General features: G+C 43.6%; 1 protein-coding gene across 3 annotated transcripts in view; it reads right to left on the minus strand.

Annotated features, from left to right (window-relative positions):
* The window catches only part of LOC311056313 (cytohesin-3), a 56,212-nt gene that overhangs the window by 10,529 nt on the left and 32,224 nt on the right, over window positions 1-13,459 (minus strand). For all 3 annotated transcript variants that reach the window (XM_084072849.1, XM_084072850.1, XM_084072848.1), the window contains exons 2-9: window positions 9,299-9,381; window positions 8,770-8,834; window positions 7,112-7,178; window positions 6,607-6,725; window positions 5,369-5,449; window positions 4,657-4,769; window positions 2,326-2,474; window positions 1,017-1,128 (exon numbers count right to left, since the gene is read on the minus strand). In XM_084072849.1, coding sequence (XP_083928975.1) covers window positions 1,017-1,128; window positions 2,326-2,474; window positions 4,657-4,769; window positions 5,369-5,449; window positions 6,607-6,725; window positions 7,112-7,178; window positions 8,770-8,834; window positions 9,299-9,381 — 789 coding nt within the window. The remainder of the gene's footprint in view (window positions 1-1,016; window positions 1,129-2,325; window positions 2,475-4,656; window positions 4,770-5,368; window positions 5,450-6,606; window positions 6,726-7,111; window positions 7,179-8,769; window positions 8,835-9,298; window positions 9,382-13,459) is intronic.

Below are 13,459 nucleotides of genomic sequence, written 5' to 3' on the forward strand. Positions count from 1 at the left end.
CTCACAGGCTAAAAATACTTCCTTGTCATTGTCTTCTCTGGCTTTACAATACATGAAATAAAATAAATTGAATGTCTCAAAGGATCTGATAGTATTCAGCCGTATGGATTGCATTCATTTAGACAATTTCCAAAACAGTGAGCAGAGGCACTGGATGAAGATTGCTTAGAGTACAGTACTTGTAAGTTTCGGGGTCCACCATGTAATATCATTCATTTAATTTGGCTCTTTTATGAATACCTTGGTACCTCCTGAATGCCTACATAGAAATCTAGTTTAATAAATGACCGTAAATAAAAATGTCATTAAGTCCATTATTTAAAGTGTGATGCTGTGTTCAAACTAGCAACAACAAAACAACAGGCAAGCCATTTTCAATGGAAAGCCAGTGACATTAAGATACAAACTGACACCCGAGCTACAAAAGCTACAAAAAGGTTGAGCCAGTGACGCAGTGAAGCGTCAATCAATCATATGTTTTTGTTTCACCATTTAACCTCACTTTCTGTCTCCCCGCAATTCCTGCTATGTTCTGTAAATGGAATAAAAACGAATTATTGCTGTTAATCAGTTACTTGTGCTATTTAACCCTACCCTTCTCGTTCACGCAATGTCGCTTCAGCAACACTCAACTGTGACTCGGCAGCAATGTAGTTGGCAAGGCTTGGTCATTTTGTAGCCTCTGTCGCTGGTAGTGTGAACGCAGTAAGTAAGCGTTGATACCACAGAGATGCATGAGACATTCACATCCTTGTTTACATTTTGTGGTGAAGCTATTGGTGAGTTACAGACAGTAAGAATGCTCAAAACTACATACAGTAGTGCGCTAGGGGGGGTCCCCCATCTAAATGATGAATAGTTAGAAGCCAAATGGACCCTCACAGGTCTGTAACGCAGAGCGTGTACTAATGGAAACAAATTTGGTTCCATTCATAGTTAAATGGACAAAGAATAATAACAAATGGGCAGACTCTGGGTCCTTGATAGTAAAAGTGTTGAGAATCAACTGCACTCACCTAATTTGAGCAGCCAGCCCTCTCTGTCTGGGTTGAAGAAAGTGTGTGTCAGGTCGTTCCCATCATCCTCTGGGATCTTAAACGGTTCACTCTTTATGCTCTCGTATAGATTCTGCAAATTGAAGCAGAGTACAGGAGGGAGAGAAAATTAGTGGGTGAGGAGAGAGACTGACGGAGAAACGTAGCAATACAAAATAACCGAAGAGGGATAAATGAGGTGAGAACTGAATTTCCCTCCAAGGATCGATAAAGGTTCATCTTAGAAAGGCAAGCATTAGCACACAAGAGAACTTGCAAATGAACACATGTTCACACACCTCATACACGCACAGACAAACTCTGCATCTTCAATTATTCACACCCGTCCTTAGATTAGCGGTGCATAAAAATAAGGATATTGACAGATTCTATTTCAGTCTTGTAAAAGGAAAGTGAGAGACGGCATGATGACTCACAGAGTTGGTTGGTGTAGAAACTGTTAAAGTGAGACAATGTGTAACACAGAGCTACTCTTTCAAAGTTGAGTCCTTTTGAACTTAAAGTGGAGCTGAGGGCACTTTGGTACACACTTCAGGCTACGTGATTTGAACTACTTTTACTTTTTTCTTCTTTTTGGGGGTAGATTATTAGCATCAGTGGCTGCTGAGCTGCTGATTCACATCCAGCTGAGCTGTAGCGTCTCAATTACCGAGGCATGACTTCTTTATCGGCAGTGGGAAAAAGAATACATTGTCAAGATACACATTCTCTTCCTCTTCCTATCCGTCTCTCTCTCTCTCTCTCTCTCGCTGTCTCTCTCTCCATCTCGGCCTCTGGCTCCTTCTCTGTGACACACTTTAACTGTGACCCTCACTTTCAGTCTCTGTCACTGTATTGATTTGTATCTCTATTCTTACGACACACACACGCACGCACGCACGCACGCACGCACGCACGCACGCACGCACGCACGCACGCACGCACGCACACCCGTGTCTCCTGCATGAGTGCAAAAATGTCAACTGCTGAGCAAAGACGAAAATGCCTGTTTGGGCAAGAGGTACTGCATGAAGTTCAAAGAGTAATACCTCCCGTAGTACGCTTTGAGCTTCATGCAGTACATCTTGTTAACCAGTAGTGGTCCTACCTGACCAGATCTTAATTTCTCAATAGAATAGCAGGTAGACCACCTCCAACCACCGCAGTTGTGTTAGTTATATTGTATTAACATACAGAATGGTTAAAGTAACATTTTATTTACTATGGATTGCACCTTTAATTGAACTTCTGTGATTTAACTCTCCGCGTTAAATGGCCACTGTGCACTCACCCTGAGCAGGTCCTCTGGAAGGTCCCCCCCCTCATTGATGCCTCTGTTCATGGAGATGAAGCGCTCCACGGGGGGTTTGTCTCTGACGTTGGGGTTGTGGAGGCTGGTGTTCAACATGATAATGGCGAATGACAGCACATAGCAGGTGTCTGTAGACAACAAGACAGGCTGTCATTAAAAAAAAAAAAAAAAACGGGCTTGCTTCCAAACAACGTTTCGACAATAAAGTTTGACTGAGCTCCATAGTCTGTCATGTTGCAGGATCCATCCACAACCTAACCTCTCTCACACACACACACACACACACACACACACACACACACACACACACACACACACACACACACACACACACACACACACACACACACACACACACACACACACACACACACACACTGAATGATGTGAAAACAATGTAACAGAGTAGGAGAAAGAGTGGATTAAAGGAATGGGCTGTAAGTGTAAAATATGGGCACATCATGCAGATCTGGTTCACAGATAAACTTAAAAAGAATGCATTATGAGCCATTGTTCTCATCAATTGAGGCTGACAGACATTGGATTGACGGTCTCAAAGCCAAACAAGAACACACAGATTGGTGAGCCTATATATAGCCTGTCAAAATCCATTAGTTCTGTTAATTAATTGTATCGAATTGTGATAAAGAACAAAAAAGTCACCGTACCAAATGCAATGCATAAATAAAGCATGCAATTGCTCAATGCATGTACAAAGAACTCCAGAAGGATTTTGGAGATGCATTGTGCATTCACGATCAGCTCACAGGTCGCAACAAAAGAGGGACCTATATGCCAAACTTATCAATAACAAGATTGACAGCTGGAACAATTTATGATGAATCAGACAGCAATCCATTAACATGTCTCCTCACTTATGACCCTGAATGATAAAACAGAGAATTTAATCAGGGAAGAGCCCTATAATCTAGGTCACACACTCATACCCACAACCGCATGCGCACAATAAGCCACAAAATTGTAATTCAGTCCCAGAACTCCTTACACCGAGCCTGACACTCAGCGTGAATTTTCATTTTGTTTCACTCCATTATGGCCGTGGCTAACGATTCAGGGGCTGGAGCCAGGCTACCGCACACCAAATACCCCTGATCCACGAACTAGTTCCAGCGGATGAGTAGTATCAGTGTGGGTGGGCATGTGTTAATATTCATGACTGCCCTCTTCATTAACATTTCCCTGTAGCTAGCATGTGGACCGAAGGCCACATGTGACCTGTCCAAGCTGTGCTAATGACCCCATGCTATTGATCGCCGATCAATTGAATTATCACTGCTGCTGGAACCACATACAGTATAATGATTACACAGCAATTAGCCACCTAGCTACCACCTAACAACGGAGAACTAATTGTACTGACATGGAGTCAAGATGGGATTGATAGCACCCGATACAGAAGCCTTTGAGGAATTCTGTGAAAGTGTACTCGTTCCCAGGGGGCAGGGATTTAACCATTTAACCACTTAAACCCCTGTAGTTTCAGAGAACTGGACTTGAGGCACAAGTATACTTTGACCACTTTTTCAGTCTACACCAAATCTGACCAAAAATAGCCGATCTACTGCAGCCGATGCAAATTTTCCCCCCAGAATATGGACGCTGGGGTTCAAGTGGTTAAGGCCCAGTATGTTGCCGTACAACAAATTGTGAATATAGCCGATCTACAAGCTCACAACAGGTTGTGAGCTTGTAGATCTGCTATTATCACTTTTTTCCATTCTATTCTTTTTGAAAAGTTTGCAGATTTCTGAAAATTCTTCACATTTTTGGAAGATTTCTGAAAATGGCTGAATACTTCTGACTATAATGACATACCTAAAAATAGGGACGACAGGCTGAAAGTGGTTAAGATTTTGATGATGGACATTTTAATACAACAACAAAACGTGTGCCAGAGGAGACGCACTGTGTGGGAAATGCACTGACCCACACCAACATGTCTGAGGCGCAGCAATGTACAGTTGTAGTCGCATGCTAAAGATGTATATGGTCTTAGACAGGTGCAGCTTTATGAAGGCAAGACAGGGAGCCTGGGGCATTGATCTGTGACTGAAGTGATTGGTCTGTAGCCTTAATAGCCGTTATCTGTCCTGGGGACGCAGTCTGGGACTGCCACATATATCTACCGCTGTGTGTGTGTGTGTGTGTGTGTGTGTGTGTGTGTGTGTGTGTGTGTGTGTGTGTGTGTGTGTGTGTGTGTGTGTGTGTGTGTGTGTGTGTGTGTGTGTGTGTGTGTGTGTGTGTGTGTGTGTGTGTGTGTGTGTGTGTGTGTGTGTGTGTGTGTGTTACCTGTGGACTGAAAGACGCCAGGATTGCATTGGCAATACCTAGAGGCAAAGGCTTCCATCATACGATCAATCTTCTGGGCTTCACCCGGAAGTCTGAAGCTCCACAGAAACTGCCTACAACAGCAGAAAGAGAAACAGAGAGACAGACAGACAGACAGACAGACAGACAGACAGACAGACAGAATTGTGGAACAGAAAGCGAGACATAGTGAAAAAGACATATAGAGGGAGAAAGAGAGAAATACATTTGTTTAATGAGATATTATGCAGTATTGATATTATGCTAATCTAAATGACAATCTATGGATATTCATAAATTACAAATCCTATGCCTCAGCTATTCTGATTCTACAGTCTAATACAGGAGAGAGTATATCTTGATATCAGTGGAGATAACTCTAGTCCAGAGTGTAGCCTTTATAAAAAAAAATTATCTATAAGACCTAAACACATTTAAAAAATAGATCATCATTCTGTTCATCGAAACTGTTAACATGAGGACTGCTAGCCTTCCTTCACAGTCAAAATAACTGCAAGTACGATCACACACGCGCGCACACGCACGCACGCACGCACGCACGCACGCACGCACGCACGCACGCACGCACGCACGCACGCACGCACACACACACACACACACACACACACACACACACACACACACACACACACACACACACACACACACACACACACACACACACACAGCCTACCTTAATGCCTGCACAAGGTTGAGGTCTGCAAACTCATGAAGCTCCACAAACGAATGGAGAACCTTGATGTTAAAGTCATCTCTGGAGGGGACAAAGGGGACACATGTCACATGTCTACAGGTATTTACACTGATATCCAATGGCAAAATAATTCATATGAGGCAGATGGAATATGGAATTAATTTAGACACAGTATGTATATATTAGGCTGCAACTATCGATTGTCTTCTTAGCGATTATTTTGTTGATTACTTTTGCAATTAATAAAATAATGTTTTTTTTATAATAAAAAAATAACACGGAAAAATGTTAATCCATTTTTTATCATTGACTAAATCGTCTTATTAACCACTTAAGCCCTATTTTATACTTTGTTGTAAAATGGTGTCGTGAAAAATAGTGGATGTAGCCAACCTGAAAGTTCGCAACTATTCACTATTCACATTCAATATCTTCATAATCGATTAACTGTTGTACCCCTAAAACTATTATGAGTTAGATCTTCTCAATATGGAATTAATTTAGACACACAGTACAGTCTTTTTTTCTTTTGTCTTTCTTCTTGACATTATCAGGGGGTTAGGGTAGAGAGGGAAATTCTGCTGCCAAGTCACAGCGCCAGTCTCAGACAGAAAGCCGCTGTGTCGCATTGGCTGAGCCAGGAAGCGTGAAAGCCATGTTGTTTTGACAGTCCCATCGCCATTGATTTCACTCCGATAAGAACCACATGTACGCACAGCTCTTTTACTGGCATAGACCCCCCCCCCCCTCCATCCCTGTCTCTGCTGCGCTCCATAAACGCAGACTACCAATTTCCTGGGGCTTTGTGCCCAGGACAGAGCGTGCTCCCCTTGGGGTGGATGTGACACAACGTCAGTGATACAGAGGGACAAATCGACGCTGTCAGGTGGAAACCTTGTATGTCCAAACCTGTTACTTTTCAGAAAAAATAACGTCTGTTCCAATGGATCTAATGTAGTTATTATTTAGTCAAAAGCTCCTGTTAATACATTTCAATGGTTCAATATTTATAATACCCACAGACGCACTTAACCACTAACTTTCATGTCTACGATGTCTACAAGTTCAAATGTTTTTCTACAAGCTCAGAGATTGTCTTAAAGATGCGACGTGTTGTGAGTTTGTAGATCAGCTATTTTTGCAACTTGGAAGTACTTAGAAGTTGAAATACGGAGATACGAGATTTCTGCCCGACAGCAACGAAATGGAAGGCTCACCGTTCCCCTAAGTAGTCCCCGATGACTGTTTTGTTGAGGCCTTCGCCCTTGTAGAGGAACTGTGCTATGTCCTCGGGGGTGTGCTGGAGAAGATCGTTCTCCAGGAGAAACTGGATCCCCTGGAAGAATGAAACACGCAGAGAGATATACACCTCCGTTATCACTTTTGGGTGGATTTATAGCATTGTCTTTAGACCTGCCATGTAGCTGGCGGATATTATAGCAGCTCATTCTTCAAGATACGCGGTTGAGATAGGATCTAGCGATGGGGCCATGGCTTACGGCATCACTGCCAAACTCCCCCAAGAGGTACAGTGCAGAAACAGAAAGCATTTAAGTTTGATGTACTGGTTTCATAATTCAAAAGCAATTATGTAGGAGGAAATCTGAAATTTCCAAGAGAATCATAAAAAGCGAGGCAGCAGGCCAGTGTAATTCAGTAACACCATCTATTGTTGCATTTGACGGACAAGGGGAGCAGTGTGGCTCGCAAGCTATAGCTGACCTTTTTGGGGTCCATGTTGAATTTCTTTCTCCCCATAGCGATCTGTTTGTTTCTTTGTGTTGTTTTGCTGTGGTAAGGAAGCAAAGACACATCCATCACTTATCACATCTACGTACAGTATATTCACACAGACACCTTTTATCAGTTCACGTGCAGCATGCATAATCATGTGCACTCAGACACATACTGCGTTAGCCAAGGGTGTGGTTTTGCAAACAGACTGTTGCAGTTGTTCAGCAGCTCTCTTGTCAGGTAATGGTTAGAACAGCAGGACATATGGCATTACATCTACAACTGTGTTTGCTGAGGGAGGAAGTTAACTACATGAACCCTATATGCAGTACTTTGTCAGACAACAAATTGCTAAACTAGGTGATCTACAAGCTTGCAGATCTGCTATTTAAAAATAAAAAAGGGAATGTTTTTGAATGGTTTTGAACATTTTCAGCTATAATAGTAGGCGAACACCACACTCAAAATAGGGATGCCATGGTTAAAGTGAGCTTTGTCAATCAAGATGATCATTTCTATGATCAAGAAATCATAGAAATGATTGCGCTCTAGCTAATGACAGAGGGAGAGAACAACTGAAGTTATTTTCATTTGGTCTCATGCTCTCTCTCTCCCTTTCTCCCTCTCTCTCTTGTCCCTCCATCTCTCTCCCTCTCTCTTAATCCCTCTCTCTCCCCTGCCTCAGTGAGACAATGTGACAGGGGCATGGACCATTAGGTTCCGGGGGCAGAGCGATCTGCTATTTAAAAATAAAAAAGGGAATGTTTTTGAATGGTTTTGAACATTTTCAGCTATAATAGTAGGCGAACACCATGCTCAAAATAGGGATGCCATGGTTAAAGTGAGCTTTGTCAATCAAGATGATCATTTCTATGATCAAGAAATCATAGAAATGATTGCGCTCTAGACTCAAGGACTACCAAGGATGGAGCTAACCAGGTGCAAGAGGCCAGAGCATTACAATCCAGAATAAAAATAAAAGGCTTGCACACTGACAAATGTTTTTCGAATGCAATAATATACATTCATTCATTTACAAAGTGAAAAAGTTACACAGTGGAAAAAAAGGAGTGGATGTTTCGGTCCTCAGACCATCACCAGCACTCCAAGTGAGCTTAGGCAAGAAAAACTGGTCACATTTTGTACGAGGTTACATGAGATAAGCTGACAATGCAGTGTATTTGCGTGTTTGCAGATGAAGCGTTAGTGAAGTGCATGTTAGCAAGAAAAGTCTTCACTCCCAGTAGTATTCACTCTTGGCTAATTTTGGCTGTGTTTACATGTACTATATACCACAGAGAGCTCTCCACCTGAGCAGGTGTGCGAGTGCGTATGTATGTTCCCTACTCTTCCTGTTTGCCTAAAATAGCCTGTGCACCTTCGCCAGCTGCACCTGGGACAAAGGCTGTCACATGGTGTCACTCTGCATCACCCACCAATCAAAACGAGACCTCTGAATGGAGAGGGTTTAGCAAATGTTTAGCCATGGGAATACTGCGCTTTACTCAACAAACAAAAGGGGGATAACGCAAACATACACAGAAATTAATGTTAATATGCACTCACACTCATAAGGACAGGTGTGAGGCTTTTTTTTACCAGAAAGAAAGAGAGATAGGAGAAAGAGCCACAGGAAGGGAACTCACCTCTCGCCCACACAGGTTAGCTGCTCAATCTCAGTCATCACTTCTGCAATTTCGAACTTCAGCCGCTGCAGAGCAAGGGACAGGACTTTAGCAAAGCTCTGTGAGTTTTTCCATGGACCACAATTAGTGTTTTATCGATTCCAATAATGACACAGAGACAGGACAGACATGAGTACCGCCTCGCCCCACCGGCCAGCGGAAATGCAGTACATGTGGCACGTTTGATTGACGTGTTATGTGCCACTCCACTGTGCTCATCCGGATGAAAAGTTATCTTAACCATTTTAAACCTGGTGTCCATGTTTTGGGCATGTCATTGTAGGCGAACATTTTCCCAAACTTTCAAAAGATTCAATAGCGAAAAAAGGCAATCTACAAGTTCACAACGCGTCGCTGTGACCTCGTAGATCGGCTGTTTTTGCTATTTGTCATAAGACAAGTATATAAGTGGTTAATGTTAAGCTACTGCTGACACTGGCACAAATGAACCAACTGTTTCCTCCGTTTATAGATTTTGCATGTTACTCACCTCGATATCGTCCAGGAGCTCTTTTTTCCTCCGTCGTATATTGGACAGCTCATCTCGCTCTTCCAAAGACAGGTCTTCGGGTACTGTGAAAGAGAAAATGGGTGACAGAGAGAAAGAGAAAGGGAGGGAGAGAGAGAGAGAGAGAGAGAGAGAGAGAGAGAGAGAGAGAGAGAGCACTGTAATAATGGGATTAAAATCCATTCACCTAACCTGTCAGACAGCCACATAGATTAGGCTGCCAGTGACCTTTTCATAACTACTGTATGAACCCATCCCAAACACATTACTCATGACCCAGTTTAGTACACTATGATTAAAGTGTGGCAGGTGCCATATTCAGAGTGAGACTCATCTACTACAGTAAGTATCTTATTCCTTAATTCGAACCCAGGACTTTCCACACATGGGAGACCAAACCTTTGCTGCTCATCCAAAGGGGAATCCCTCCCCTGGACAAAGGGAGATATTTAGGCTGCTTGCTACAGGCAGAGCTACTCTTCTACATTCATTCAGCGATCACTGACAGGCTCCCATAGTAACCACCTGGATTCCAACCTCGGTCTCCAGCATGAGAAACTATCCACTGCTGTACCTAAAGATAAAGACAGATTTTTGCCATGTTTCTGTCACCAGTGCCGAGCAGTCCAAGACTGCAGAGTGGAAAAAAGATGCCCTCCATTAATTAAAGCTACACTCTGTATGTTTTATGTCCACTCCACCTCCCGATGGAGAGATGTAATTGCAACAAAGTCCGAAATACAACAAAGATGGCGGTGCATCTAGCGTTCAATTCCGGTGCGCCGTCTGCTTCAAATAACTATTTTGAGATGGTCAATATATATAGGTAGAAAGCGGTTCCGGTAGGAGACACAAAGGAGACACTTTGTGTCTCCTACCGGAACCGCTCACGGTTATTATTGGCTTAGGAATGCGACAAAAACTAAAAAATATCAATGAATTCAAGTCTCCATGGGGTGACTAATCGATAGAAAAAAAGTAATTTTGGGGGTGAACTATCCCTTTAACATCATAGAGATTGGTTAAAATAACGATAAATGATGAAATTAGTCCCGGATTGAAGCTTTAAGACCTGTGCGTTTGACACATGCTCCCACCGCTGAACATCTGGCAATGCCTGCATCTTCAAATATTAGTTTTCTGATAGCTGGCCCTCTGCTTCCTCATCGGAGGTAATTAACACTGCAGAGAGATGTGGGTCATATACCAACTGGAGCAAGAATATCAAATAACATGCACATTTTACAGCATGTCAACCACCAATGAGCACACAACAGTTCATACTGTATGTATGCACAGGTGGGCTGTCTCTCTTTCTCACGCACAAACGCATGTACGCACGCACGAACACACACACACACACGTGCACACGCAACACACTACACATACACATATAGTACTGTACACGCACGCACACACGCACGCACGCACGCACGCACGCACGCACGCACGCACGCACGCACGCACGCACGCACGCACGCACGCACGCACGCACGCACGCACGCACGCACGCACGCACGCACGCACGCACGCACGCACGCACGCACGCACGCACGCACGCACACACACACACAATAAATCACACTACCAACGTTCTGTATTATTCAACTGTAAGTCCCCAGAGCCGGCTCCTTATCGTTCATTTAACCGTGCCACGTCAACCTCTCTCCCCCCAGACCCCTCAGAGCCCCCCCCCTCGTAATACTCCTCCGCACATCACACATCACACAACCACAGGAAGTAGGTCATTTTCACATGGAGCTGTGGCACATTGTGCTTCTCCTACGCCATCCTTCTTTTTCTCACACACACACACACACACTCACTCTTCTCTCTCACACACTCTCTCTCTCTCTCTCTCTCTCTCTCTCTCTCTCTCTCTCTCTCTCTCTCTCTCTCTCTCTCTCTCTCTCTCTCTCTCTCTCTCTCTCTCACACACAATCATTTTTCCACATCCATCCTTGAGCTTGAAGTGGGGGTGAGAGCAGATTCAAATCCCCCAACTGAATCACAGCACTAAGCAGCTTTGCGATTCCGACTTTTACTGCCCCTGTCTTATTTTCCTATTCAATAACAGAGGGAGAGAACAACTGAAGTTATTTTCATTTGGTCTCATGTTCTCTCTCCGTTTCTCCCTCTCTCTCTTGTCCCTCCATCTCTCTCCCTCTCTCTTAATCCCTCTCTCTCCCCTGCCTCAGTGAGACAATGTGACAGGGGCATGGACCATTAGGTTCCGGGGGCACGATGCTCACATTTACTGATGGTTCCTTCAGTCACGGATGGGCGAGAAACACAGATGGCTGAAGATGGCTCTCGTAAACGTGCGACCGTCCCTTCTCACACGACGAGGCCAACGCGGCATCTGACAGACCGACTTGTACCGAAACTAAACCATAAAATGACAGAGAGCGAGATTACGATAAGCTGAGAAGTCAAGTGTGGGGATATTTGGCTAAAGACAGTGGGAAAGCGAAAGGCTTTTTGAAAGATGAAAGAAAACCCTGATGCGTACGTAGATGAGATGGAACGGGTTAGTAGGGGACAAGTTGTAGAAAACAGAGTGAGAGCTAGAGAAAGAGACAGACAGACAGACAGGGATGGCACCCTTCCCACACACACACACGCACACGCACACACGCACACGCACACACACACACACACACACACACACACACACACACACACACACACACACACACACGGAGAGAAGGTAAGACAGATGAGAGGAGGTGCACAAAATGTGCCAGTCTGTCACCCTCCTGTCTTCTGGTAAAGGTCTTCATAAAGCTGTGATTGTGGAACAGGGAGCCCCTGCAGGCAAACTATGTCTGTGATACGCAAACCACGATGCCATCCCGCCTTCCCTGCCTCAAAGAGCCCATTTGCCCAGAGAAAGGGACAAATGTGCACCCACTGCGCTGGGTGTCAGTCCCCCACCTCCACTGTGTGGTTTCATGTAAGAGAAGAAAACACACAGTAATCTGATATTACTGTGTGGATTCAACTAGTTCTCTACTGCCCAGTGCTGGCATCTGTTGCATTATTCATGAATATACAATGCCTGGTGAGGAGTGTGTAAGTGCATGGTTATGTATGTGTGTTAGTATGTGGAGTACTGTAGCCTATATGTCTTCCTATAGAAACCTGCCCTGCTGAAAAAATCCATATGGCTATAGACAAATACTCCATGTTTAACCCCAGGCATAGGCTTATAGATTACCAATGCAATACCACTCAGCCTTTTCTTATGGCTTAGAGGGCTGGCTTTCCTAGTAACAATCAATACATCATAATAATGCTTTAAACTTGAGTGCTTCGGTATTTCCCTTTGGAGCATTGAATGGAAGAGTATGTAACTACAACTACAACTAACGTCCCCCTGCACTCAAAACATGCCCTCTATTATATGTGCAGAACTTTCCACTAAGATGGCCTTTTCACATTCTTCCATGGCGGTAGGGAGCTTCTCTGTACTGCCTCAAAATCTGAACTGTGTGATGTCACTAATCTCGCAAACCTATCATGGATGTCAAGATTCAATTCAGTCTACAACTTCTCTGTCAATTCAACATTATTTTGGGCGAGATTTTAAAAATTAGAAAAGAAAGAAGAGAATACTTGATGAATTGAAAAAAAAGTACTTTTTGTGGTGAAGTACTTCTTTATGCAAAATATTAGACAAAGTATATTTAGATTCTTTCAAACGTGTCTGGAGGGGGACTTCAAAGTCTGCTGTTGTGCAAGCTTAGTGCCTGGTGGTCACTGAATTTGCACCCTCGCTTTCCTCGTCTTTGTCTTCCGATCTCGTCCTACATTCATACCCCTCTTCTAACCGTGGCTAGGTCCCTGTGACCTCTTGGGTTCAGGAAGAAGGTCAATGAGGTCAGAATGTGAAGTGTAGTGCAGGGTCAGACTGCTACTCCTATGGTAGGGGTAGTTAAAAGTAATCTCTGTGACCAGGCATGTTACCAATTACTGACCACCTGACAGAGACTTCACAGATTTAATCAACATTCATTACTTTTAACAGTGCTTAAAGGACAACATTACCATCAATAAATGTCAGTCCGTTCCTGGCTTTGCACATATATTGTGCTGTACATAAACATAAACTATTCTTCTGTTAATGAATGGCTTTAGTTT

This window comes from Gymnoscopelus microlampas (genome assembly GCF_963454915.1).
Source record: "Gymnoscopelus microlampas genome assembly, chromosome: 11".
Lineage (NCBI taxonomy): Eukaryota > Metazoa > Chordata > Actinopteri > Myctophiformes > Myctophidae > Gymnoscopelus > Gymnoscopelus microlampas.